Genomic DNA, 27,481 nt, shown 5'->3' on the forward strand with positions numbered 1-27,481 from the left:
TTGACTTTTTCCACATGTTGTTACGTTACAGCCTTATTCTAAAATTGATTAAATATTATTATTTTTATTAATCTACACACAATACCCCATAATGACAAAGCGAAAACAGGTTTTTAGAAATTCTTGCAAATGTATACACAGTTTAAAACTGAAATACCTTGTTTACATAAGTATTCAGACCTTTTGCTATGAGACTCGAAATTGAGCTCAGGGCATCCTGTTTCAATTGATCATCCTTGAGATGTTTCTACAACTGGATTAGAGTCCACCTGTGGTAAATTCAATTGATTGGACATGATTTGGAAAGCCACACCTGTCTATATAAGGTCCCACAGTTGACAGTGCATGTCAGAGCAAAAACCAAGCCATGAGGTCGAAGGAACTGTCCGTAGAGCTCCGAGACAGGATTGTGTCGAGGCAGAGATCTGGGGAAGGGTACCAAAACATTTCTGCAGCATTGAAGGTCCCCAAGACCACAGTGGCCTCCATCATTCTTAAATGAAAGAAGTTTGGAAGCACCAAGACTCTTCCTAGAGATACATCAGTATAGTATATTCCATAGCGAATTGACATGTTGTTTGCCAATGTTTCTGCAAAAGCAGCGATGCCCATTGGAAGTCCTGCGTGAGTGTCATCGGTGAGCAGGGATTTGATTTCTGTGACAGCAGGGAGGATCATCCCCAGGTTCCCCAGCTCCTTCTGCATTTTGTCTGTGAGGTCTGCCAGTGGTGTCAGCACACTGACAAGGTGCGTCAGCTGCCGTACTTGATTCAGGGTGATGTTAGCAACATTAGACTTGAGTTTGTTTTGCCATAACGGGTATTTTTGGAACAACCGGATGAACGATTGAATCATCCCCAGCTGGCTGCTCCATCGAGTGGCGCAGGCATTTGTGGGGCAGACACCTAAATGGTCGGTTTCCTCTGTGTTCACGGTGCTCTTGCGTACACTTTTCACCATGTGCCCGACTTTCACTAACAGCCTATTCATGTTGTCGTGCTCGTTAACGGCGTCTTTGATCGCCAGCTGAAGCATGTGAATGGGGCATCTGATGTAAATTTGACACAGTAAAGTACTGATTTATCATAGTTTCTACATTAGTGGTTATCACTTCCACATGGACTTGCGAGGGCGCAGGTGGTCCCTCATCCTCCTCTTCATGTTCTGCGCTGCTGCTGGCATCCGCGGTCACTTCACCCTCCGCCTCCTCTTCAGTGCCAGGGAGGAGGTTAAACGCCTTGATCATGTTGCTGGCACTGTCAGTGACAACCCGAATCACACGTCGTTGCACGTTCCAATATTTCAGTACACTTTCATACTTTTGGTAAATACGATCTGCGGTATGGTGCCCCTGTATGTGCTCACAGCCCAACAAAACCGTGTGCCTCCGGAACGTCCCATCAATGAAACTGGCCACGATGCCAAGGAAGCTGTGCCCTCTTCTACTGGTCCAAATGTCCGCTGACAGAACGAGCCCATCACCATTTTGCAGTAGGTCTTGCAGTTTGGCTTCCATCTCTTCCAGGGCATGTGACATGAGCGTGTCCCGTACGGTGTTGTAGCATGAGGGGGTGTAGCCCGGTTGAGCTGCGCTGGCGAAGTGTTGCATCCCTTAGCGTTCTCCTTTAATCAGCGGTTCATAGTCCATGTAAATCATTTTTTTAAATGCTACATCCAGCTCTCTTTTTCTCTCCCTTGTTATGGTTGGGCCTTTGCGTGCAGTGAAGAAACGTTTGAATTCCTCAACCATTTTCTCTTGTTGCTGCTGCTGCTGCTCCTCTCGCTCTATAAAATACAAATTCATGGACGACACAAATTAAATTAAACAGATGGATTCTAGGTCAGGCTTGAGCATGCTTCAGACTCGTGGTGTGAGCGAGAGAAATTGGAGCGGGACATAGGGCGACGCTCCGTCCTTTTAAAAATGCCGCTCTGCGCTCTGTCCAAAATCCGCCCGCTCGCTCCCGCTCCACTCCGCTCACATGCTCTGTTCAGAGGATGCAGCTTTCAAAGACTTGGCCTCTATTGTTTGACCTGTCATGTTTGTTTTTGCTGTTGAAGTGCTTTGAGATTCTATGAAAAGCGCTATGGAAATGTAATAGTAGTAATTTTGGTTTTGAGCCAATCACAGAACGCTGCAGAGCTGAGGGCGGGCAGTCACTCAGGTCTATTACGCTGGAGGTTTAAACAGTCCCTTCTTGGGTTCAGAGAAGTAAAGTTGGCTGTTTACTTTTTCTATTGATTTATACCACAGATTTTTGGGTTGCCTATTTCAGCAAATACTCGGGGAGATGTCACACGAAAGGTATGTTCTAGAATTCACAACCATATCTACATTTAGGAGATATTGATTGCGTGGTATGGGTGGGCGCATTCTAGAATGCAGTGCGAATCGTTCCAGCTTGCCCAACAGATCCTAGGCATATATTGTCGATTCGTCGTGCAATGCAAGGCTCAAATTAAAATAGTAATTATTGTTCATGAGAAGGGCACAAGTACAGTTCGAGCAAAATAATACCGATTATACCAAAAATGCATTGGCAGACCCAGAAATCGAAACCGCGCGCTCTCAACACAAGGAGGCGGCTAGCACATCAGAATGTGATAATTTACATGCTAAAACAACTTTATAGCTAGGAACACTAATGAAATGTTTTATTGCATAGCTACATGTCTATTTAAACGTGTATTTTTGGTGTGATATGGCGCAATTTTTGGGGAGATTAACTACTAAAATGGAACGCCCGCAAACATGGCGGGCATTCATTCTAGCGAGCGAACTATCTAACGTTGGCTAACTAAACTTTGCTAATTGTGAACTAGCTACATTGTGTAACGATGTTTTAGCAAGCTACATCAGGTGTTACATCTCGGGTAATACAACATGCACAAAAAGATTGTCCGTTTGTCTCATTGTCCCATTATTTTTGTATCAGGGCTTTGCAGGAGTTGCCCTGCCTGAATGAGAATTTGGAGGGATCCATGCTGTCCCTCACTGAGAAGAGCAAACGGAAAAAGAGACAATACTTTGGAGAATGTCTGGACACGGAGAACACCCCTCACGAGCTCATTCAGCAGTGGTCACCACCTCACAAGCAGCGGGTGGTCTGCAAGGGCAAAGAGAACGAGGATAACCAGTTCGTGCTTGCCAGGCGACCAAGGAAAAGGAGGGAGTTTTCAGGTGTGTATAGCCATGTGTTGGGAGGAATACAATAAGCTTAGAAAAACACAGCTAATTATCTGGAATTCTTAAGAATTATTCTGTTTTAGGGAAGTCACTATTTGATCAAATTATTGATTGTTTGATGTTGTTTCAATGACAGGCTTGGCCTGGGACAGTCTCCCAGATGAGTTGCTGTTGGGAATCCTGTCCTGCCTCCCCCTGCAGGACCTCCTCAGGATGTCCCGGGTCTGCAAGCGCTGGCATCGCTTGGCGTAAGTCTGGGACCATTCAACTGTACTTGTAAACAACTTACATACTACACTGCAGAATTTCTGCTTGAAAATCTTAGATATCACACTCACTTTTCCTAACACTGGCAAATAGATCAGCAAAACGTATCTGAGTCTGTCATTTAAGTCTGCATGTTTTTGTGCCTGGCAGGTTTGACGAGTCTCTGTGGCATAGTGTGGATCTGGTAGGGAAAGCCCAGCTAGATCAAGCTCTTGGGCAGATGCTTACGGTTGGAGTACTGGGACTGCGCTGCCCCCATACCTGCATTGGAGAACCACGTTTCACCCACACACAGTGAGTCCTCATACTCATACATATAATGGGGGTACAGAGGTTTCTGTTGTAGGTGAACATAGACAATCCTATTTGTTGTGGTGCAGTATGTCTTATCATGTAATTTTGTCTGTTATTTCAGACACCTGCATGTCCATCACATGGATCTGTCCAGCTGCACTGTAACAACCCCGGTTCTAGATGACATCATCTCACGTTGCAGGCTGCTAGAGAATCTAAGCTTGGAGGGACTGGAGCTCTCTGACAACATCGTTCAGTGAGTAAAGAAGACAAATGCTCTGTTTACAATGATGTCATGTAAATGTTACCAGCCATTTTAGACAGCATTCAGAATGATTCTTAACAGTCTTACTCTACCCATCAGGTCCCTATCTCAGAATACTGAGCTGGTACGGCTCAACCTGTGTGGCTGCTCTGGCTTCTCCCCTGACTCGCTTAGTGAGATTCTCAAATCCTGCTCACGGTAAGCTTAGTCTCTCAATTTCTAATTCTGTTTTATTTGATGATTTTGAATGTGTTTGAAGTTCTAAGTATTTCTGAATGATAGCATAATCTATGTAATTAACTCGCTGTTTAAACCATGATCTGTGCATTGGTAAACTAATGCAGAACTTTGTTGCTTTCCCTTTTTCCATTCCTATACCAAGGCTTGAAGAGCTGAACTTGTCGTGTTGTGACTTCAGCACTGATCATGTGAAGGCTGTTGTAAGTAACATCCCCTCCAATATCACCCAGCTCAACCTCAGTGGCTACAGACAGAACCTTACTATGGAAGGTGAGGAAAACCTATGGCATTGAACATTTTCCCTCAGCCCATATTTGTATTGACTGTTTGAATATCTCTATACTGATGATGAGTTAAATTTACCAATGGCCTCTTTTCAGATGTGAAAGACTTGGTGGAGAGATGTCCTAACCTCGTAAATCTGGATTTAAGGTGAGTTCATACTGTATCTCCTGAGCTGGGCTGAAATGTGGATCCACATGATTGCTTTGACTATGACATTATTTGACATGGATACTGTACAACTACTGTTTCTTCATACCATAATCTCATTATGATAACTTGTCTGTGTATTTGTGTTACAGTGACAGTGTTCTGATGACGACCTCCAGTTTCCCCATCCTCCAGCAGCTGCAGTCTCTTAGACACTTAGCATTGAGCCGCTGCTACCAGATTCACCCTGCTGCCTTAGCGTAAGTGACAGACAAACTCTCAAGTGATAATATGAATGCTTTAGTAGTCTTGTTGCTTTCCTTAGCTGCCAATTCCTCTCATTTTTTTGTTGTTTTAAGCCTATTGTTTATTTCAGTGACTTTGAGAAGTTCCCAGAGCTGCAGACGTTGGAGGTGTACGGGCTGGTCCAGGACACCTACCTGCCAATCCTGAGTAAAGGTTTGCCCCGTCTCCAAATCAACACCCGGCCATTTTCAGGCGTGGCCCGTCCCACCGAGGCCACCCGGAGGGACCGCACCATGTGGGGCATGACCTGTCGCTTGGTGTTCAGGCCCTAGCCATAACACCTTCCTAACGCTGTCACTAACATGTCATAACTCATTTCTGTCTGATGTGGTCATGATATAGGAGGAATATTATCTATTTTTAGTGTGTCTGTGTCAGCCATTGTGTGTATGCATATTGCACAGAGCCTTTTGCAATTTGTTGTACACTGACACCAATTGTTCTGACTGGTGATGTAAATGCCTGTTTTGTTGTGCTTTTGTCAGCACTTATTTTGGTTTTATAATGGTGGGCATTGGTTCTAAGTTATTATTGTAATAAGCTCAGTAATAGGACATAGCCTTCGGATACACAGTAGTGAACATTTTAAATGCTGGTAAATTAAATTTCTCCACAGTAATGCTACTTGAATACCATGCAACTGAATTCATAAGATTTTAAAAGCGTACCTGTTTTAGAAATATTTTAACCCTGATAATGTTGAAGACGGAGCTTGTTGCTTTCAGGGAAATAACTTTTTATTGTATTTTTTGCTTGAGATAATCATACATTTTGATTATAGGATGCTGATACTGTATCCCATGATCTGGCCATTATATTTACTTCCGAACATTCCAAAGACCGATCTGTTTGAAAAAAGGTCTATAGTAAAGCGTGCAAAACTCAACGTTATAGAGTGATAATGTTTGTTCATTCTGTAATGTTTTACAAACTGGATATGGGAACATTAGTTCCAGTTACTGTCTATCAACTGTAAGCAGTGTTTGCCAGAAAGAAACGGAAGATTTTGGTCCAAGTTGGATTATTGCATAGGTGCACCACCATTGTAGCTGGTGAAATCTCTACCTCATGATGCATTGGTTAGAATTCTCTTTTTAAAGTGTTTATAAAATACAAATTTAATCTGCATTTGAAGGCCCCGTTTTCAATAATGATGCCGTTTACTTGATCTGTTTATTTTAAAAGGGGAAAATCAATGAAGTTACATTTTAAATCAACCTCTACATCCATTTGACGGAATAAAAGCTGAGGTGGTTATAACGTATATACAAAAATCTAGATCCGTTGGCAATTTTGTGGAAATACAAATGTAATCTTGTCCCTAAATTAGGTACTAAATATGAGAATGTGCAGTACTACAGGCCTATAATGTAGAAGAACATGTTAGCTAGTGCCCCCCTGTGGCAGAGGCTATGTATCTGAGCCATGTTTGGTCTGGTTCCTGTTTGTGCTCACATTTGGTTGAGATGTTTGAGAAAAACTTGAATTTGTTTAAATTAATGCATTGACAAATAAGATGCACTGTCACAAATGTCTAAATGTTTTATTTAAAGAGTTCTGTGATCATGTTTTGATTTCACACCATTTAATAATCAGACAAATGCCTCCAGTGTTAACTGAACAAAAATATAAACGCAACAATTTCAAAGATTTTGCTGAGTTACAGTTCATATAAGGAAATCAGTCAATTTAAATACATGTATTAGGCCCTAATCTATGGATTTCACATGACTGGGCAGGGGCGCAGCTATGGAAGGGCAGAGGCCCACCCACTTGGGAGCCAGGCCCAGCCAGTTTTCCCCCACAAAATAGAACATTTCTGCGGTCTTTTATTTGAGCTCATGAAACATGGGACCAGCACTTTACATATTGCGTTTATTTTTTTGCTCAGTGTAGTTTCATGACCTGGCACCATAAGGAGCATTGACAGTCATTTGTAATTTCAGCTGTAGAACTAGAGCCACAGAAAGTAGTCCACATACAGTTCACATGGCAGAATCCACAACACAATATGGATTTATTTAGACATGGCTCCCTTCTGCATATTAATCTTACATAATGTGTGATTCATAACTAAAACCATTCCTCTTAACTTCCAGGCGTTTTCTAAATGACCCCTTGATGAACGCTGGAACCAAATATTTTAGTATTTTGCAGTTTCAGGCCCAGGCACATACTGTTTTTGTTTTGTCAAAGTTGAGGTGAAGACCCTCGAGACCCTGACCTGTTGAGCAATACAATGCTTTCGGTTTTGATCTTAGTGCATTACATTTTTCATCTTGTACTACCACTCTCCAACACAATTGGTGTTTGAAGCCAAGCAGCTCAAAAGAGCTAGAAAAATATTTAAATGCAGCCAAATGGAATACCAAAACATCAGAATTTGTCCACCAATACCAAAAATATCAACTTTGTGCTCACAACATTTTTTCCAATAGGAATTAGCACTATGTCTGAAAAACTCCAAAAATATAAATGTATATTTAAATAAACTAATGATTGCAGCACATGCTTAAAATCCTCTTAATTCCGTTATTGTAACATGACATTCCGTAAGAAATTGTATTTCAAGTGAGCCATTGTTATGCGGGCTCGCTCTGTCCCTCAGTTTTGCCTTATATAGCAATTGGTGGAGAGGATTGATTTGGGTAGTGTTTGGCAACGATAAATGCCCAAGGCAAAGTCGGAAACTCACAGCTGCCTGACAGAATGCCTATTCGGTCTCATGTTTTAAAAAATGGCAAGTCTTTATACTTAAGCAAACTCAAAACATGTGAAACTAACCATCCATAATAGAGCAAGACGATTCATTGAATACTGTCCGGCTTCTGTAAGTAAATGAATTGTGAAAAAAGTAGCAAATACTGCATAATTGCACTCATTTCCGCTTGCACGGTAAGCTTGTGACGATATTGGGTAAATCAAATTGAGACAAATAGCTAAATAAAACCCAAATGTAACTAATACAGCCAACACCAATGCAAAAGTAAAGAACACAATTGTGAATATAGCCTAAATATCATTCTGCCAAACTCCAAAAAGCTACAAGGGGAGGATGTGATAGTCTCATCAAGTTCACAGGTCCTAATAATGCATGAGACTAGCCTCTTCTCCCTACTTCCTTCATAGATCACTGCTGTTGAGAGTCTACTGTGAGCTCAGTAAGAATGGTTGGCGGGTCAGTTTTCAAGGAGAACAGTCCGGAGCTGATCCTCCTCGTTCATGGTGATTGTTGCTATGGCACCGTCATTGAACTCAAAAGAAGTCCCGCCGTCCACCACCATGCACGCGTCCCAGCACCGTGAGCGCACACACACCCTGAAGAGCAACACCCAAAAGATTTCAAAATGGGATCAAGAAGAATTCTTCAAGACAAGAAGAATGGGCAATGTGCCTTCAGAAAATATGCATACCCCTTGACTTACTCCACATTTTGTTGTGTTACAGCCTGAATTCAAAATGGATTACATTTAATCCAAATCCAACACAAGTTCATTTCTTTGCCACATTTTTTGCAGTTTTACTTTAGTGCCTTGTTGCAAACAGGATGCATGTTTTGGAATATTTTTATTCTGTACAAGCTTCCTTCTTTTCACTCTGTCATTTAAGTTAATATTGTGGAGTAACAACAATGTTGTTGATCCATCCTCAGTTTTGTCCTATCACAGCCATTAAACTCTGTAACTGTTTTAAAGTCACCATTAGCCTTATGTTGAAATCCCTGATCGGTTTCCTTCCTCTCCGGCAACTGAGTTAGGAAAAACGCCTGTATCTTTGTAGTGACTGGGTGTATTGATACAGCAAAGTGTAAATAATAACTTATAGATAATTGTATGTGTGGGGTACAGAGATGAGGTGGTCATTTAAAAATCATGTTAAACACGGAGTCCATGCAACTAATTATGTGACTTGTTAAGAAACTTTTTGCCATAACATTTACATTTTAGTCATTTAGCAGACGCTCTTATCCAGAGCGACTTACAGTTAGTGAGTGCGTACATTTTCATACTGGCCCCCCTGGCCCCCCGTGGGAATCGAACCCACAACCCTGCCGTTGCAAGCGTCATGCTCTACCAACTGAGCTACACGGGCCACTACAAAAGGGGTTCAATACTTATTGACTCAAACCGTTTCAGCTTTTCATTTTTAATTAATAAAAACATAGTGTGTAGGCCAGTGACCCAAAATCTCAATTTAAAATGTAGGCTGTAACACAGCAAAATGTGGAAAAAGTCAAGGGGTGTGAATACTTTCTGAAGGCACTGTAGATAGAACTGACCTGTTGGCAAAGCCTCTTTGGCGACTGCTGGAGAATACTCTGTTGACGATTGGCTCTCTGATGCTGAAGAACATTCTGCCTTCCTCCGGACCAAACACCAGAGACTTGTTGTATTCATCAGTCACTGATAAAAGAAAGACATTGTGCGATTAATTTATACACATTTTCCTTGAGCATTCATCCATCTATCCATTCACACATTCAGCTGTACATATTTTGGAACTCACCCTTCTCAATCAATTCCTGACTCAGTGGAATATCAAGACCCATTTGTGCCTTTCCTGGAAAGATACAGAGAACTCAATCACTCATGACATTATCAGTGTAGTATACAGGTTCTCCAAATCATTGATTGATTGTCTCAATTTCCAGATGTAATTCCATTTACACAGAGATTTAAGAAAACACAAATCCACATGATTATTGTAAAGGTTGGAGTCCACATACCTATCATTAGGACTTCTTCCACAGCCTGTTCAACCAGTTTGTTAATATTGTAAGACCTGTAAAAACACACCAGAACGAGTCTCATGAAACAAACATTCCACTAAAAGCTGTGCTGTAAATCAAATCAGCGTTTTTCCTAATTTAGATTTTTAATTTTTTTTAACTAGCATGAACAAGAAGTAGCATTCACAGTGGACTTCCAGTACCACTAATTGGCAAACACCAACATAGGTAAAAAAAATTATAAAAAGAAAATGGCTTATGTGTACCAGGCTTTAGATCCGGTCCCAGTGCAGACGCTAAGGCCAGAGCTTTTCTGCTTCTCCCATGGTCCGTCGTCCACAGAGATCTCATAGTAGGAAGCCCTATGGAGCGAGAGGGTGAGATGAGGTTTGAAGGATTTATACTTCACCCTGTGAGTGACGGACAGAGATCCACCAATGAGTGCTTGGAGAAATGGGTGGGTGTAGTAGTAGTGCAGGAGGCATGTTAATGAAGGGGGAAACATGCAGAGACAAGCAGCAAAACAGGCATTCATGTTTGGGGGGGGGGGGGGGGGGGGGGGGTTCATGATGCCATGGCTTGTTTTGATGACAAGGGTACCTGGAGGAGAGAGATTCCCCGATGAAGATCTCATTCAGTCCTCTGACAGGGAGTAGATAGGGCTTGGATAAGCTGCCAAACTCACCTGTATCGAAGAAACAACAATGAATAGAGGAACTGGTAGAAAAGGGCTTTTTAACAAATCACATGAAATTAATTATGTGAATTAATACCAGAACAAAAAAATGTGACCAGTCCAGAAGACATGTTAATCATTCAAGACAGTGCCCCCTCCATTCAAAAAGTATTTGATTGTTCCCAAGGGCCCAGACAGACAGACAAAGAGACTGAGACAGGTACACATAGGAGGCCGAGGGGCCGTACTGCGCTGGGCCTCCATGAGGGTGATGCGGTGGGCCTGGTTGTGTTGCTCCAGACTGAGCTGCTGTTCATGTAGGTCCACTGGGGTGGGGTTGATCCCTGTGCCCTCCAGGTGTAGACGGATCCTCTGCCGCCACTGCCACCTGCAGGACATAGAGGGGGGAAGGGTTGAGAGGGAATGGGAAGTAAATGAATCAAAGGAGTTAAGTAGTAGAGTGTGTGGTAGGCAGGTCAAGGAACATTTGGAGAAAGAAGAGGGGGTGGTGAAACATGTCATGATATTAATAGGCATTACTGTTCCTGGAATCAGAAACTCATGTCTTACAGTTCAGCAACAGTAACACCAGAGTGCATAGTAGTAAGACCAGGCATGCTGAACAGAACTGGGGAAGTGTGGCAAAGAGATCAGAGTATTCTTTACGAGTAAACATAGCTTTCTTAACAGCAGTATTCTGGCCAGGGAAGTGAAAGGGAAACACCCACCTGAACTGACCACGGCGGAGTTTTTGTAGTGCCTCAGGGAAGGCATGTGTGTAACGCACAGGCAGACACAGATGTCCCTCTGACCTTCATTCAAAGCAAAAAAGACAGCTGTAATAGGAGCACTTTTTTCCTCAAACTAGATAAAACAATTTTCCCCCCTCTAATTCTATAACAAAATGTTGAAATTCACCACAAGGAATTCCCCAACCCACCACTTTATTTTCGTTAACCCCTTTTGTTGTGAGTTCTTACCTTTCAGGGTCTGTGTTAACCCCAAGAACGGGTTGGTCTTTATTGAAAACCTTACTGGCGACAAGTAGCATAGTCCCATCCCCTAACAAAAGGAACAGGAGGGGGTCAGAGCTAATGACAACAAGGTTTCTGGGTGAAATGGGCCTATTCATGGTTGAGCTGACCCTTCGTATTCTCTGAGCACTGACTTTCAACAGTATGATTACATTTGAATTCGGATTGTCTTGTACCACTCTGTGGGAAAGTGACCATGTAAATTATCAGCTACTATTCTCAAACTCTTAAAAAGGGAGAAGACGTACCCCCTGCAGAGATAATAGCGTCTGCCCATCGCACTGTTTCTTCATCATATTGCCCTCTCTTCACCACACGCACTTCCATCCCCTCTTTCCTAGAGGGAACAGAGAGACACACAAAGGTTAGGGTTATGTGCCACTTTACAACTTAATGACCGCTTGTATACAGTACACCACAACAATATCCTTGAATAGAATCTCATCATCTTACTGTAGACTCTCCACAATGTGTTCCACATTGCGGGTATGGATGTTGTGTCTCTCCAGAAGCCCAAGGTAGCTGGAGCCCTTCAATGCAAGCTGTAACAAGCACAAAACTCAGATTATCACAATTATAATCACAGCAACGACATTTCAACCAGGCTCTGGTGAGGATTATCATACAACTCGCAACATTGAGAAAGGAATCTGACATCCTTCAAGATAAATATTTGTCTATCACCAGCATCGATCTATGGGATCACCAAATCTCTATGTCTGAACTGAAAATTAAACTAGTGTGTGCTGATGCCTAGTTGTTCAGGGGGTGTTTTACTGTCAAGGATGAACACATTTAACAGATGAGCGAGTTTGAGAGCAAGTACCAGTGGTGGAAAAAGTACCCAATTGTCATACTTGAGTAAAAGTAAAGATACCTTAATAGAAAATTACTCAAGTAAAAGTCACCCAGTTAAATACTACTTGAGTAAAAGTCTAAAAGTATTTGGTTCTAAAAAATATACTTAAGTATCAAAAGTAAATGTAATTTCTAAAATATCCTTAAGTTCCCAAATTCCTTATATTAAGCAAACTAAAAAGTAGATTATTTTCTTTAGGAATGTAGTGAAGTAAAAGTTAAATAGTAGAGTACAAATACCCCCCAAAACTACTTAAGTAGTACTTTAAAGTATTTTTACACCACTGGCAAGTACCATAATATCACATTGTTTTCCATTCCCTTACCAGCTGTTTTAGGTCCTCTTCTGATAGCTCTGAAAAGCGATATCTTTGCTGCTCGAATTCATATCTTGTCATCTTTGTCACCACAGCAACCTTTGCGGGGTTGAAACCACTTTCAGCCTGTGATGCAATATTTCGTATCCCCATCTGGATGTGAAGGAGGCGACCTGAGCTCCTATTTAAAATAGTGACAGCTCGATTCCCAAGGCACAGAACGTTTATAAAGGCTCGGTAAGTCATTCTTGTAAATGGTAAAAAAAGACAATCAATCAAAAGTTATTCGTTGTTGGTCCCCTTTAATGTGGTCGTTGGTCAATTCGGTGGTAACCCAATGTCGGTAATGTTAGCTTGAGCTTCCTCCCAGCTGTTTGACTTGGGTCCATTCATTCATGCACACTAAACTCGTTGAATCCAGATGGTCCGAGACCACTCTCACCTAGCGTAGTTCTGAATTGACAAAGCACGACCTAGCAAGTTTAGCTACTATAGCAGCTTAAAAACAATTCACCTTAGCTCTAGCCAGCGCTCTGTTTCACTTTCACGAGCAAGCAATGTAGCTAGCAAATACAGTTTATGAACAACTTCTGTTTATACTAACATTTGCCAGATAACTACGTAATGGGTGAAAAGAAGGTCACGCGCACTCTGATCCAGCTAGATAGCGCGGTCTAGCTGACGATAGCTAGCTTCAAATCTGTCCAAATCTCCATGTAAACCCGTCGCTAGCAAGCCCAACACACCACACAGGTCAGTTCAAAATACAGCAACATAACGTTACACACATAGTTAGCTAGCTAACTTGCCTCAAACTAAGTTCTTTGCTAGCGACCCTCTCTACATGTAGCTTTCACTTTTCTTTTTATCCTGCAAATATTCGTTTGATCATACTTATTTACTCTAAGCAGCTCCAAGAAACTAAATACATGCATGAATGTTAGCTATTTGAGACTCAGAGGACTTATTGAACAACAGTACCCAGCTCCTACGACACCATCTTTGATGCACGTAGCGCACGCACGTTTGCTGAAAGTGCTCGCTTATTTTATGACGTAAAAAAACGTGCATTTCATGGGTGGAGCCGGAGCATTGTTCTCTAAATAGAGTGGTGTTTCTTATTATACCTCATTGGCAGTGCTATCTGTCCTATTTTGTTCAACATTATGATTAACGATGTGTTTTCGAATGTAGGTAGGGGCATTGGGGCTTCCCTATATGCTGATGATGGAACTATTTGGAAGAGGGGAAGGAATGTCTCTCATGTGATCAAATCTATTCAACAAGCTATAGTGGTTGTTGAAAGACAGTCGATTGACTGGGGTTTTAAAAGTTGTCAGTGGCACAGTCTTGTATGTTCTTCTGGAAGAAAAAAGTTGCTGATAATATACAGTTGTTTCTGTATGGACAGCACATGGGGAGGGTTGAAACAAAGTGTAAGAAGGTGGTGAATCTTATGCGCTCGGTCTCTGGTTATGAATGGGGTGCTGACAGACAATCGTTGATGGATATTTATAGAGCTCTGATCAGGACAACAATTGATTACGGGTGTATAGTTTATGGAACATCAGCGAAGACTTGGCTTCAGAGGCTGGACATAATCCAGTATATAGCTGTAAGGATATGTATTGGTGCATTTAAATGAACATCTGAATGTGCCTTACTAGTGGAGGCAGGTGAGATGCCTTTGGATATGCAGTATAAAAAAATGACATTAGCTTATTGGGTTAGGTTGAAAGGCTGTGAGGTTGAGTATCCCACTGTTACTGTTCTAGATTACTGTTGGGACTATACAGTGCGTTCAGAAAGTATTCAGACCCCTTCACTTTTTCCACATTTTCTTACGTTACAGCCTTATTTTAAAATGAATTAAATTGTCGTCGTCCCCCCCCGCGTCAATCTACACACAATACCCCATAATGACAAAGCAAAAACTGGTTTGAAATATGGGGTATTGTGTGTAGACTGATTAAATAAAAAAATGTCCTCATCAATTTTAGAATAAGGCTGTAACGTAACAAAATGTGGAAAAAGTCAAGAGGTCTGAGTACTTTCCGAATGCACTGTACTAGTAGACAAGGCAGTGATTTTGATTGGACAGTTGGAAAGCTTGCTGATGAGAGTGCTTTGAGGGAGTTGGATGTTGGCCCTTCTGTGGTGATAGGGGATGTTCCTCTATGGTTACTCCCAGATCCTGTTGTTGATCTAACCTTGGTAGAGAAAAGGAAAGATTTGTCAGAAGTCAGTGATATAGGGAAACTGGTTGACAATTACATTAGTATACGTTTTTATGCTTTTTTACCGCTTTTCACAGACCCAGATAGTGGGCGCACAGGAGCAGGCGTTTACGTTCCTGAATTTAATGTGCAGATATGTAGAAGACTAACAGATGAACTGTCAGTATACTCAGTTGAACTGTTGGCGATAGTAGTTGCCCTCCAGTGGGTGGGGGACGTACAACCTGTTAGAATTAATAATAATATGCCATTTAGCAGACGCTTTTATCCAAAGCGACTTACAGTCATATGTGCATACATTTTTACGTATGGGTGGTCCCGGGGATCGAACCCACTACCCTGGCGTTACAAGCGCCATGCTCTACCAATTGAGCTACAGAGGACCACTTGATAGCACAGAGTCACCAAACACATTACTATATGAAGCTTTGAGAAACTGAACATAATTCTGCAGGCTGCGGTTGGTAGAGTCAGATTGTTCCAGTCTCTCCTTCATGTTCTTCAACTGATTCTGGAATCGTCGCTCCATATCCTCTTTGCTTCTGCGTAACTGACTGAGCTCTGTCCTTCTGAGGCCCAGTTGGCTCTCCAGGTCCAGAGCCTTGGCCTGGATGGACCTCTCTTTGAATAAAGCCCGCTCCAGGCTCTGATCCGCCTGTCTCTGTCCATCTTCGAAGGCCTGCTCCAGCTGCTTGGAGAGGATGCTGCACTCCCGGGCCCGCTCCTCCAGCTGTTTCTGGGTGCTGTGGATAGTCTCTTACGCTTGCCAATTACATGGACCATATCTCTGTTCTGCAAGTTTGCCTCCTCCAGTTTCCTCTCTATACTCTCCATCTTCTGCTGCAGATTTTTGTGCTCCTCCACCAGAAGCAAATTCTTCTCTTGAAAAGTCTCCACCCAACATCCCTGTTGTTCCACCTTGTGTCTGAGTTCAGACAGGGTGTTGTTTTGCTCAGTGTTTCTCCTCTCCTGAGTGTGTGTCTCTTCCTGGGCCACTCTCAATTTATGGTATGCTCAGAATCTTTGTCTATATTGAATAGCTTATCATCTGGTAAATCTAATAGGAGTGACTTACTATTGGAGGTACTAATGTTATTATGGAGAATTGAGAGACTGGGTGTAGTAGTGAGATTCTGCTGGGTCTCAGCACATTCGGGTGTGGAAGGGAATACAATTGTAGACCAGTTAGCCAAAAGGGCTTTGAAACGATATATAATTGAATTTAATATTCCACTGGGTAGAGGTGAGGCCAAATGTAAGATCAGAGCCATTTTGATAGATGTGTGGCAGTAGGAAGTTTACATACACTTAGGTTGGAGTCATTTAAACTCGTTTTTCAACCACTCCACAAATTTCTTGTTAACAAACTATGGTTTTGGCAAGTCGGTTAGGAGATCTACTTTGCGCATGACACAAGTAATTTTTCCAACAATTGTTTACAGACAGATTATTTCACTTATAATTCACTGTATCACAATTCCAGTGGGTCAGAAGTTTACATACACTAAGTTGACTGTGCCTTTAAACAGCAAAGGAAAATTCCAAAAAATGATGTCATGGCTTTAGAAGCTTCTGATAGGCTAATTGACATCATTTGAGTCAATTGGAGGTGTACCTGTGGATGTATTTCAAGGCCTACCTTCAAACTCAGTGCCTCTTTGCTTGACATCATGGGAAAATCAAAAGAAATCAGCCAAGACCTCAGAAAAATAATTGTAGACCTCCACAACTCTGGTTCGTCATTGGGAGCAATTTCCAAACGCCTGAAGGTACCACATTCATCTGTATAAACAATAGTACGCAAGTATAAACACCATGGGACCACGCAGCCGTCATACCGCTCAGGAAGGAGACGCGTTGTCTCCTAGAGATGAATGTAATTTGGTGCGAAAAGTGCAAATCAATCCCAGAACAACAGCAAAGGACCTTGTGAAGATGCTGGAGGAAACCGGTACAAAAGTATCTATATCCACAGTAAAACGAGTCCTATATCGACATAACCTGAAAGGCCGCTCAGCAAGGAAGAAGCCACTTCTCCAAAACCGCCATAAAAAATGCAGACTACGGTTTGCATCTGCACATGGGGACAAAGATCATACTTTTTGGAGAAATGTCCTCTGGTCTGATTAATCAAAAATACAACTGTTTGGCCATAATGACCATCATTATGTTTGAAGGAAAAAGGGGGTTGCTTGCAAGCCGAAGGACACCATCCCAACCGTGAAACACGGGGGTGGCAGTATCATGCTGTGGGGGTGCTTTGCTGCAGGAGGGACTGGTGCACTTCACAAAATAGATGGCTTCATGAGGAAGGAAAATTATGTGGATATATTGAAGCAACATATCAAGACATGAGTCAAGAAGTTAAAGCTTGGTCGCAAATGGGTCTTCCAAATGGACAATGACCCCATGCATACTTCCAAAGTTGTAGCAAAATTGCTTAAGGACAACAGTCAAGGTACTGGAGTGGCCATCACAAAGCCCTGATCTCAATCCAATAGAAAATGTGTGGACAGAACTGAAAAAGCGTGTGCGAGCAAGGAGGCCTACAAACCTGACTCAGTTACACCAGCTCTGTCAGGACGAGCGGGCCAAAATTCACCCAACTTATTGTGGGAAGCTTGTGGAAGGCTACCTGAAACGTTTGACCCAAGTTAAACAATTTAAAGGCAATACTACCAAATACTAATTGAGTGTATGTAAACTTCTGACCCGCTGGGAATGTGATGAAAGAAATAAAAGCTGAAATAAATCATTCTCTCTACTATTATTCTGACATTTCACATTCTTAAAATAAAGTGGTGATCCTAAATGACCTAAGACAGGGAATTTTCACTAGGATTAAATGTCAGGAATTTTGAAAACTGAGTTTAAATATATTTGGCTAAGGTGTATGTAAACTTCCGACTTCATCTGTATATGCCCTCCAAGAAAGGTCGGTGGACCAAGATTCAAAGGTCAGATTAGGAAGGAAGAGGTGGTGTTTGCTCGATTGCACTTAGGACATTGTACATTGAACTCATCATTACATCTGGTTGGCAAGCATGTGAATGGTTTGTGTCTGGATTGTATGGTTGATGAAACGGTGGAGCATGTGTTAATATAGTGTTGTAAGTACAGTGGGGGAAAAAAGTATTTAGTCAGCCACCAATTTTGCAAGTTCTCCCACTTAAAAAGATGAAAGAGGCCTGTAATTTTCATCATAGGTACACGTCAACTATGACAGACAAATTGAGGGAAAAAAATCCAGAAAATCACATTGTAGGATTTTTAATGAATTTTTTTGCAAATTATGGTGGAAAATAAGTATTTGGTCATCTACAAACAAGCAAGATTTCTGGCTCTCACAGACCTGTAACTTCTTCTTTAAGAGGCTCCTCTGTCCTCCACTCGTTACCTGTATTAATGGCACCTGTTTGAACTTGTTATCAGTATAAAAGACACCTGTCCACAACCTCAAACAGTCACACTCCAAACTCCACTATGGCCAAGACCAAAGAGCTGTCAAAGAACACCAGAAACAAAATTGGAGACCCGCACCAGGCTGGGAAGACTGAATCTGCAATAGGTAAGCAGCTTGGTTTGAAGAAATCAACTGTGGGAGCAATTATTAGGAAATGGAAGACATACAAGACCACTGATAATCTCCCTCGATCTGGGGCTCCACGCAAGATCTCACCCCGTGGGGTCAAAATGATCACAAGAACGGTGAGCAAAAATCCCAGAACCACACGGGGGGACCTAGTGAATGACCTGCAGAGAGCTGGGACCAAAGTAACAAAGCCTACCATCAGTAACACACTACGCCGCCAGGGACTCAAATCCTGCAGTGCCAGACGTGTCCCCCTGCTTAAGCCAGTACATGTCCAGGCCCGTCTGAAGTTTGCTAGAGTGCATTTGGATGATCCAGAAGAGGATTGGGAGAATGTCATATGGTCAGATGAAACCAAAATATAACTTTTTGGTAAAAACTCAACTCGTCATGTTTGGAGGACAAAGAATGCTGAGTTGCATCCAAAGAACACCATACCTACTGTGAAGCATGGGGGTGGAAACATCATGCTTTGGGGCTTGTTCTCTGCAAAGGGACCAGGACGACTGATCCGTGTAAAGGAAAGAATGAATGGGGCCATGTATCGTGGGATTTTGAGTGAAAACCTCCTTCCATCAGCAAGGGCATTGAAGATGAAACGTGGCTGGGTCTTTCAGCATGACAATGATCCCATAACACACCGCCCGGGCAACGAAGGAGTGGCTTCGTAAGAAGCATTTCAAGGTCCTGGAGTGGCCTAGCCAGTCTCCAGATCTCAACCCCATAGAAAATCTTTGGAGGGAGTTGAAAGTCTGTGTTGCCTAGCGACAGCCCCAAAACATCACTGCTCTAGAGGAGATCTGCATGGAGGAATGGGCCAAAATACCAGCAACAGTGTGTCAAAACCTTGTGAAGACTTACAGAAAACATTTGACCTGTGTCATTGCCAACAAAGGGTATATAACAAAGTATTGAGAAACTTTTGTTATTGACCAAATACTTATTTTCCACCATAATTTGCAAATAAATTCATAAAAAATACTACAATGTGATTTTCTGGATTTTTTTTCCCTCATTTGTCTGTCATAGTTGACGTGTACCTATGATGAAAATTACAGGCCTCTCTCATCTTTTCAAGTGGGAGAACTTGCACAATTGGTGGCTGACTAAATACTTTTTTCCCCCACTGTATGTTGAAGAGAGAGAAAGATTGAAGTGTAGGGTCGTTGAGGTTGGACGGGGTTGGGGGGGGGGGGGGGGGTTGGAGGGGATTTTGGGGATGGGGGAGGGTCTATTAGAAGTTAGTAGGGCTCTTTTTAATTTTCTCAGAAGTACTGAGTGAGGTAGGAGGATTTAGAAATTTTGTAAACCATGGTTGACCACACACTCCAGCACAGTAGGTGGCGGCATGCACCTTTAACGTTTGTTTGCGGACCGCCATTATATCATAGAAGAAGAAGAAGATTTATACCTCATTTGCCAGGGTCAGAGTAGTGCATGTGTCGTATGCTGAGGCAGTGAAGAAAGTAGAAGAGGGTGGATCAAGGGTGAGCGATTCTGAGAGGACTCCTGTGAATAGTAGATCTGTGCCAGAACAGAGGGATAGGCCAATGAGTGATATCTGTTTCAGTAAGGTTGCTTCTTAGCGATCATAGAAGTGGTTATCAACCATACTGCAGAAATGGAATGTAAATCACAGAAAATAGATGTTGTGGTTGCAGCTGCAGAGAAGTACTTGGTGGTACGAGATTTGACTTCAGAAGAGTTACAGCGTTTGTTGAGTGGTAGTGTCCCATCCTCTCAGGCCGTTGGCCTGGGGTAGGATCAGATAGGGTTAAAGTAGTGGAATAAGGTGATGGGTTTTAATGAGTATAGGGTTAGTTGGTAGGGTAATAAAAAATATATTATTATTATATATATACTTTTTTTTTTCTTTTTTTTTTTTCTTCTTCCCAGTTCCCCATTTTGCATCATAAAGTGTAATGGATTCATACTATAGTTCAGTTGTGGGTGGTAATGCAACATATTCGATGCCAACCGCCATTAAACCTCACGAAGAAGAATTAAACCACTGTGTAGTAGAGGAAGATGGGTCCAGGGCGAGGGATCCTAGAGGATCCCTGTGAGTAGGCCAAGGCCAATAGAGAGTGGTAGGAATAACGTGCTTCAGCAAGGTTGGTTTCTTAGCGTTCATAGCAATTGTTATCAACTGTACCGCAGAAATGGAACGTAAATCACAGAAAATAGATGTTGTGGTGGCAGCTGTAGAGAAATACTTGGGTGTACGAGATTTTACTGCAGTTACATGGTAAGTTGAACGATAGTGTCCAGTCCTCCCAGGCTGCCGGCCTGGTGTAGGATCAGATAGGGCCAAATTAGTGGAATAGTGGTGAGATTTTAATGGGTGTCGGGTTAGTTGGTAGGGCAATATTATTATTTTATTTGTTTTCGTCCTTTTTTCCCTTTCCTTTTTGTGTCACAAAGTGTAATTACTTCACACTCCAGAACAGTAAGCTGACACAGCCCACACAGTAGGTGGTGGCATGCACCTCGAACATAGGTTTGCGGACCGCCATAATACCATAGAAGAAGATTATACCTTAGTTGTTTTGAAGAGGAGTCTACTAGTGTCCGAAAGAGACTAGGACTAGGCCCGAGCTCGTTGTACCAATTTATCCTGCCTAAACTAGCTGGCTAAATCAAATCAAAGTTGATTGGTTGCGTACACACATTTGCATATGTTATCGCAGGTGCAGTGAAATGCTTGTTTCTCTAGATTCAAAAGTGCAGTAATACCCAGCAGTGCAGTAATATCCTCTGTAGCTCAATTGGTAGAGCATGGCGCTTGTAATGCCAGGGTAGTGGGTTCGATCCCCGGGACCACCCATACGTAAAAATACACCCAAAAAATTAAGAAATTAAGAAATATCAGAACAAATATAAAGTCCGGAATATGAATATATAAAGTTGAAGTCGGAAGTTTACATACACCTTAGCCAAATACATTTAAACTCAGTTTTTCACAATTCCTGACATTTAACCCTAGTAAAAATTCCCTGTCTTAGGTCAGTTAGGATCACCACTTTATTTTAAGAATGTGAAATGTCAGAATAATAGAATAATAGTAGAGAATGATTTATTTCAGCTTTTATTTCGTTCATCACATTCCCAGTGGGTCAGAAGTTTACATACACTCAATTAGTATTTGGTAGCATTGACTTTAAATTGTTCCACAAGCTTCCCACAATAAGTTGGGTACATTTTGGCCCATTCCTCCTGACAGAGCTGGTGTAACTGAGTCAGGTTTGTAGGCTTCCTTGCTCGCACACGCTTTTTCAGTTCTGCCCACAAATGTTCTATAGGATTGAGGTCAGGGCTTTATGATGGCCACTCCAATACCTTAACTTTGTTGTCCTTAAGCCATTTTGCCACAACTTTGGAAGTATGCTTGGGGTCATTGTCCATTTGGAAGAACCATTTGCGACCAAGCTTTAACTTCCTGACTGATGTCTTGAGATGTTGCTTCAATATATCCACATAATTTTCCTTCCTCATGATGCCATCTATTTTGTGAAGTGCACCAGTCCCTCCTGCACTAAAGCACCCTCACAGCATGATGCTGCCACCCCCGTGCTTCACGGTTGGGATGGTGTTCTTCAGCTTGCAAGCATTACCCTTTTTCCTCCAAACATAACGATGGTCATTATGGCCAAACAGTTCTATTTTTGATTAATCAGACCAGAGGACATTTCTCCAAAAAGTACAATATTTGTCCCCATGTGCAGTTGCAAAGCGTAGTCGGGCTTTTCTATGGCGGTTTTGGAGCAGTGGCTTCTTCCTTGCTGAGCGGCCTTTCAGGTTATGTCGATATAGGACTCGTTTTACTGTGAATATAGATACTTTTGTACCTGTTTCCTCCAGCATCTTCACAAGGTCCTTTACTGTTGTTCTGGGATTGATTTGCACTTTTAGCACCAAAGTACGTTCATCTCTAGGAGACAGAATGAGTCTCCTTCCTGAGCGGTACGATGGCTGCGTGGTCCTATGGTGTTTATACTTGCGTACTATTGTTTGTACAGATGAACGTGGTACCTTCAGGTGTTTGGAAATTGCTCCCAAGAATGAACCAGACTTGTGGAGGTCTACAATGTTTTTTCTGAGGTCTTGGCTGATTTCTTTTGATTTTCCCATGATGTCAAGCAAAGAGGCACTGAATTTGAAGGTAGGCCTTGAAATACATCCACAGGTACACCTCCAATTGACTCAAATGATGTCAATTAGCCTATCAGAAGCTTCTAAAGCCATGACATCATTTTCTGGAATTTTCCAAGCTGTTGTTGGTGTTATAAACATTATTAAAGTGACCAGTGTTCAATGACTATATGTACAGCGCATTTGGAAAGTATTCAGACCCCTTCCCATTTTCCACATTTTGTTACGTTACAGCCTTATTCTAAAATGTATTAAATCAATGTTTTTCGTCTATCTACACACAATACCCCATAATGACAAAGTGAAAACAGGCTTTTAGAAATGTTTGCTAATTTATAAAAAATCTAAAACAGAAATACCTTATTTACATAAGTATTCATACCCTTTGCTATGAGACTCAAAATTGAGCTCAGGTGCATCCTGTTTCCATTGATCATCCTTGAGATGTTTCTACAACTTGATTGGAGTCCACTTGTGGTAAATTCAATTGATTGGACATGATTGTGGTCCTCTGTAGCTCAATTGGTAGAGCATGGCGCTTGTAATGCCAGGGTAGTGGGTTCGATCCCTGGGACCACCCATACGTTAAAAAAAATTTATGCACACATGACTGTAAGTCGCTTTGGATAAAAGCGTCTGCTAAATGGCATATTATTATTATGATTTGGAAAGGCACACACCTGTCTATATAAGACAGTGCATGTCAGAGCAAACACCAAGCCATGAGGTCGAAGGAATTGTCCGTAGAGCTCCGATACAGGATTGTGTCGAGGCACAGATCTGGGGAAGGGTACCAAAACATTTCTGCAGCACTGAAGGTCCCCAAAACATTTATGCGGCACTGAAGGTCCCCAAGAACACAGTGGCCTCCATCATTATTAAATGGAAGAAGTTTGGAACCACCAAGACTCTTCCTAGAGCTGGCTGCCCGGCCAAACTGAGCAATCCGGGGAGAAAGGCCTTGGTCAGGGAGGTGACAAAGAACCTGATGGTCACTCTGACAGAGTTCCTCTGTGGAGATGGGAGAACCTTCCAGAAAGACAACCATCTCTGCAGCACTCCACCAATAAGGCCTTTATGGTAGAGTGGCCAGACGGAAGCTACTCCTCAGTAAAAGGCACATGACCTCCCGCTTGGAGTTTGCCAAAAGGCACCTAAAGGACTCTCAGACCATGAGAAACAAGATTCTCTGGTCTGATGAAACCAAGATTGTACTCTTTGGCCTGAATGCCAAGCATCACGTCTGGAGGAAACCTGGCACCATCCCTACGGTGAAGCATGTTGGTGGCAGCATCATCAGTGGCAGGGACTGGGAGACCATCCAGGATCAAGGGAAAGATGAACGGAGCAAAGTAAAGAGAGATCCTTGATGAAAACCTCCTCCAGTGGTCAGGACCTCAGACTGGGGCGAAGGTTCACCTTCCAACAGGACAATGACCCTAAGCACACAGCCAAGACAACGCAGGAGTGGCTTCGGGTCTCTGAATATCCTTGAGTGGCCCAGCCAGAGCCCGGACTTGAACCCGATCGAACATCTCTGTAGAGACCTGAAAATAGCTGTGCAGCGACGCTCCCCATCCAACCTGACCGAGCTTGAGAGGATCTGCAGAGAAGAATGGGAGAAACTCCCCAAATACATGTGTGCCAAGCTTGTAGCGTCATACCCAAGAAGACTCGAGGCTGTAATAGCTGCCAAAGGTGCTTCAACAAAGTACTGAGTAATTGGTCTGAATACTTATGTAAATATGATATCTGTTTTTTATTCTTAATAAATGTGCAAAAAATTCTAAAATCTGTTTTTGCTTTTTCATAATGGGGTATTGTGTGTAGATTAATGAGGGGGAAAAAACAATTTAATCCATTTTAGAATAAGGCGGTAACATAACATATTGTGGAAAACGCGAAAGGGTCTGAATACTTTCCAAATGCACTGTATACAAATCAAAATATATGAACTAGATGCTTGTCATGTTTGCTTTTATTCACATGACCCTTAAGTAAATTTCTGATGACAATACACTGGGTATCAGAACTTAAAATCCATTAAAAACATTGAAATGTTAACTCAAATTTGCAGCAAATAGAGGTACGCAGAAAAATGCATTTAGTACTGTGCAGAAAGGTAAGTGTATCACACAGCCTTGTGATTGTTGTTTATGCCAATAAGGTACTGTATAAATGAAATAGCTAACAAAACAGCTATTTTGTTTGTTTCACAGCTGAAATAAGTAGAGACATATTCTATTTTATTTGTAGTGAAAGACCTAAAAATAGTTTAACAGTTTTTCAAAAATAGATATAGAAGGACAAAATATTTTTGAAATATTCCAAATAGGTTTCCAGTAAGTTTAATGTGGGTGCCTCAGCCACAAATAGCACTTGCATGAACATGTGGATTCATTGTAAATGCATAATAAAATAACCACATAAAAAAACGTTTTTAAATCAGTCATTACATCTAGGTTCCCTCTGTCATAATGTGGCAATATACCCTCCCCTTGCACACTGCCACAATTAGATAAAGTATAAAACTAAGTACAGCAATATAATTATCTGTCAACACATGAAAACACAAAGGTACACTATATATACAAAAGTATGAGGACACCCCTTCACATATGTGGATTCGGTTATTTCAGCCACACCCATTGCTGACAGGTGTATACAATCAAGCACACAGCCATGCAATCTCCATAGACAAACATTGGCAGTAGAATGGCCTTACTGAAGATTTCAGAGACTTTCAACATGGCACCGTCATAGGATGCCACCTTTCCAGCAAGTCAGTTCATCACATTTCTTCCCTTCTAGAGCTGCCCTGTCAACTGTAAGTGCTGTTATTGTGAAGTGGAAACGTATAGGACAGGGAACATCAACTAGATTCAGCCGCGGGCCAATGTTTTCTGGAGCAGATGGTCGGGGGGCCAGGTCATGATTACAGATCAATTGTAGACTGCAAATTGATCGCAAGAATCCCAAACATATATAATATTTGACTAAAACAATAATTTCAAGCCTTGCTTACATTTGTCTCTATATTACGCGTAGGAATACTTGGGAACAGATTTCCAAAATTGAAATCAATTGGAGCTGATTTCCTGGTGTTTTTACAGTCTTTTATTTCCAACAATGAATTTTAAATTAATTTTAAAATGTCTGTATATTTTTTAAATGTTTTTTCTTTGGGCTCAGAAAACTTGGAGGGCCAAATAAAACCACCCGCCAGTTGGGGAACCCTGGTCTAGGAGTAACAACGGCTCAGCCGTGAAGTGGTAGGCCACACAAGCTCACAGAACGGGACCGCTGAACGGCATCGTCCTCGGTTGCAACACTCACTACCGAGTTCCAAACTGCCTCTGGAAGCAACGTCAGCACAAGAACTGTTCATCGGGAGCTTCATGAAATGGGTTTCCATGGCCGAGCTGCCACACACAAGCCTAAGATCACCATGCGCAATGCCAAGCGTTGGTTGGAGTGGTGTAAAGCTCGCTGCCATTGGATTCTGGAGCAGTGGAAACGCATTCTCTGGAGTGATGAATCACGCTTCACCATCTGGCAGTCCGACGGACGAATCTGGCTTTGGCGGATGCCAGGAGAACGCTACTTGCCGGAATGCATAGTGCCAACTGTAAAGTTTGGTGGAGGAGGAATATTGTTCTGGGGCTGTTTTTCATGATACGGGCTAGGCCCCTTAGTTCCAGTGAAGGAAAATCTTAACGCTACAGCATACAATGACATTCTAGACCATTCTGTGCTTCCAACTTAGTGGCAACAGTTTGGGGAAGGTCCTTTCCTGTTTCAGCATGATAATGCCCCCGTGCACAAAGCAAGGTCCATACAGAATGGTTCGCCGAGTTCGGTGTGGAAAAACTTGACTGGCCTGCAAAAAGCCCTGACCTCAACCCCACCCATCACCTTTGGGAAGAATTGGAACACTGATTGCGAGCCAGGCGTAATCGCCCAACATTAGTGCCCGACCTCACTAATGCTCTTGTGGCTGAATGGAAGCAAGTCCCCGCAGCAATGTTCCAACATCTAGTGGAAAGTCTTCCCAGAAGTGTGGAGGCTGTTATAGCAGCAAAGGGGGACCAACTCCATATCAATGCCCATGATTTTGGAATGAGATGTTCGACGAGCAGGTGTCCACATACCTTTGGTCATGTACTGTATCTTCCTTTGGCAAAAGGCATTTTTGAAAGCTGTCTCTTGATGTTTTGTCCCACTGTTCCATGATGGCTAAAAGTTCTGTTCAGATGTGATGACTCCACAAACTGTTGCATGGTCCAGGTCAGGATATAATGTAATGTCACCAAGAATCCGAACTGGGTTTACTGTGTATCCAATCACAAACCACTGCAAAGGAGAGAGACAGACAGATTATAACAGGTGTGTAAGTGAAATAAACTGTAATTTTAACACAGTAGCTCTATGTTTTCTCAGGTAAATGCACAATGAGGAAATGTTAGGGGTTCAGGATGCATTTTCATGTCATGTAGGTCTCTACTGAGTTTTTACAGGGACAGCACATATGTTGTTGCTCCAGAGGACATAAATTGCCCACCACTGGAATGCAGGGGTAGGTTATATGGGGCTAATTTTAGCTTAATCTTTAGGCGTCTTGTTGACATGCAAGTTCAAAGAGGCTGAAGGAGAAGTTGTTGCAAGGAATAACAAGTGGACTATTGTTTTGAATAAACAGCAAGACGTAGTTCTCTTCTCTAGTGTTCTCTTCTCTTTTTCATAATGGTTTAAAAAAAATAGCTAATATTTTGTAGGCCTGGGACTTTAAGGAATGTAATCCACCATGATGGGGGATCCATCTGTTACTCTGTTTTATGTGGGGTCTGTGAGAGACTACCACCTGCTAACAGCTCCCTCCCTCTGGAACATGGACT

At 42.2% G+C, this 27,481-nt stretch overlaps 3 protein-coding genes and 1 pseudogene across 10 annotated transcripts in view; 1 reads left to right on the forward strand and 3 right to left on the reverse strand.

The window, feature by feature from the left end:
- The first annotated feature begins 2,189 nt into the window (after positions 1-2,189).
- On the forward strand, positions 2,190-6,519 carry LOC311127654 (S-phase kinase-associated protein 2-like). The gene is made up of 10 exons (XM_084159493.1): positions 2,190-2,305; positions 2,937-3,181; positions 3,324-3,435; positions 3,605-3,748; positions 3,870-4,004; positions 4,113-4,211; positions 4,396-4,523; positions 4,634-4,685; positions 4,838-4,945; positions 5,062-6,519. Exons 1-10 carry the CDS (start codon positions 2,292-2,294, stop codon positions 5,261-5,263), a joined length of 1,239 nt encoding a protein of 412 aa, XP_084015619.1. The 5' UTR covers positions 2,190-2,291; the 3' UTR covers positions 5,264-6,519.
- Positions 6,520-12,935, reverse strand: LOC311127653 (NAD kinase 2, mitochondrial-like). 4 transcript variants are annotated; one of them, XM_084159492.1, is made up of 12 exons: positions 12,615-12,935; positions 11,884-11,972; positions 11,679-11,767; positions 11,377-11,458; positions 11,125-11,208; positions 10,645-10,784; positions 10,321-10,405; positions 9,987-10,082; positions 9,718-9,773; positions 9,498-9,551; positions 9,271-9,394; positions 6,520-8,309 (listed from the first exon to the last, which is right to left on the reverse strand). In XM_084159492.1, exons 1-12 carry the CDS (start codon positions 12,849-12,851, stop codon positions 8,171-8,173), a joined length of 1,275 nt encoding a protein of 424 aa, XP_084015618.1. In that variant the 5' UTR covers positions 12,852-12,935; the 3' UTR covers positions 6,520-8,170. The 4 variants fall into 4 exon arrangements, with proteins under 4 accessions (XP_084015618.1, XP_084015616.1, XP_084015617.1 ...); XM_084159490.1 differs by having other exon boundaries at positions 9,987-10,130; XM_084159491.1 differs by having other exon boundaries at positions 10,621-10,784.
- A 1,551-nt stretch (positions 12,936-14,486) lies between these two features.
- The window catches only part of LOC311128656 (ran-binding protein 3-like), a 39,735-nt gene continuing 26,740 nt past the window's right edge, over positions 14,487-27,481 (reverse strand). For 3 of the 4 annotated variants that reach the window (XR_014613218.1, XR_014613219.1, XR_014613220.1), the window contains 2 exons: positions 26,738-26,939; positions 14,487-14,815 (listed from right to left, as the gene is read on the reverse strand). Coding sequence is in view for 1 of the 4 variants with exons in the window: in XM_084160851.1 (XP_084016977.1) it covers positions 26,893-26,939 (47 nt within the window). In the remaining 3 variants the exon portion in view is untranslated. Of the gene's footprint in view, positions 14,816-24,385; positions 26,940-27,481 lie in introns of those variants that run through there. The other variant, XM_084160851.1, reaches the window with a different exon arrangement.
- LOC311127427 (outer dense fiber protein 2-like) lies at positions 14,822-20,950 on the reverse strand (annotated as a pseudogene). Its single transcript has 2 exons — positions 20,875-20,950; positions 14,822-15,855 (listed from the first exon to the last, which is right to left on the reverse strand). The product of its transcript is annotated as an outer dense fiber protein 2-like (transcript).

This window comes from Coregonus lavaretus (assembly GCF_964263955.1).
Source record: "Coregonus lavaretus genome assembly, chromosome: 4".
Lineage (NCBI taxonomy): Eukaryota > Metazoa > Chordata > Actinopteri > Salmoniformes > Salmonidae > Coregonus > Coregonus lavaretus.

Bases quoted from the DNA above. Each gene is read 5' to 3' on its own strand.
- LOC311127654 (XM_084159493.1), top strand. The intron at 3,182-3,323 runs GTGTGTATAGCC...TTTCAATGACAG, and splicing joins GAAAAGGAGGGAGTTTTCAG to GCTTGGCCTGGGACAGTCTC. The intron at 3,749-3,869 runs GTGAGTCCTCAT...CTGTTATTTCAG, and splicing joins CCACGTTTCACCCACACACA to ACACCTGCATGTCCATCACA.
- LOC311127653 (XM_084159489.1), bottom strand. From the start codon at position 12,851: ATGACTTACCGAGCCTTTATAAACGTTCTGTGCCTTGGGAATCGAGCT. The intron at 11,768-11,883 runs GTAAGATGATGA...TGTTCCCTCTAG, and splicing joins CACATTGTGGAGAGTCTACA to GAAAGAGGGGATGGAAGTGC. The intron at 11,209-11,376 runs GTAAGAACTCAC...CTTTGAATGAAG, and splicing joins GTTAACACAGACCCTGAAAG to GTCAGAGGGACATCTGTGTC.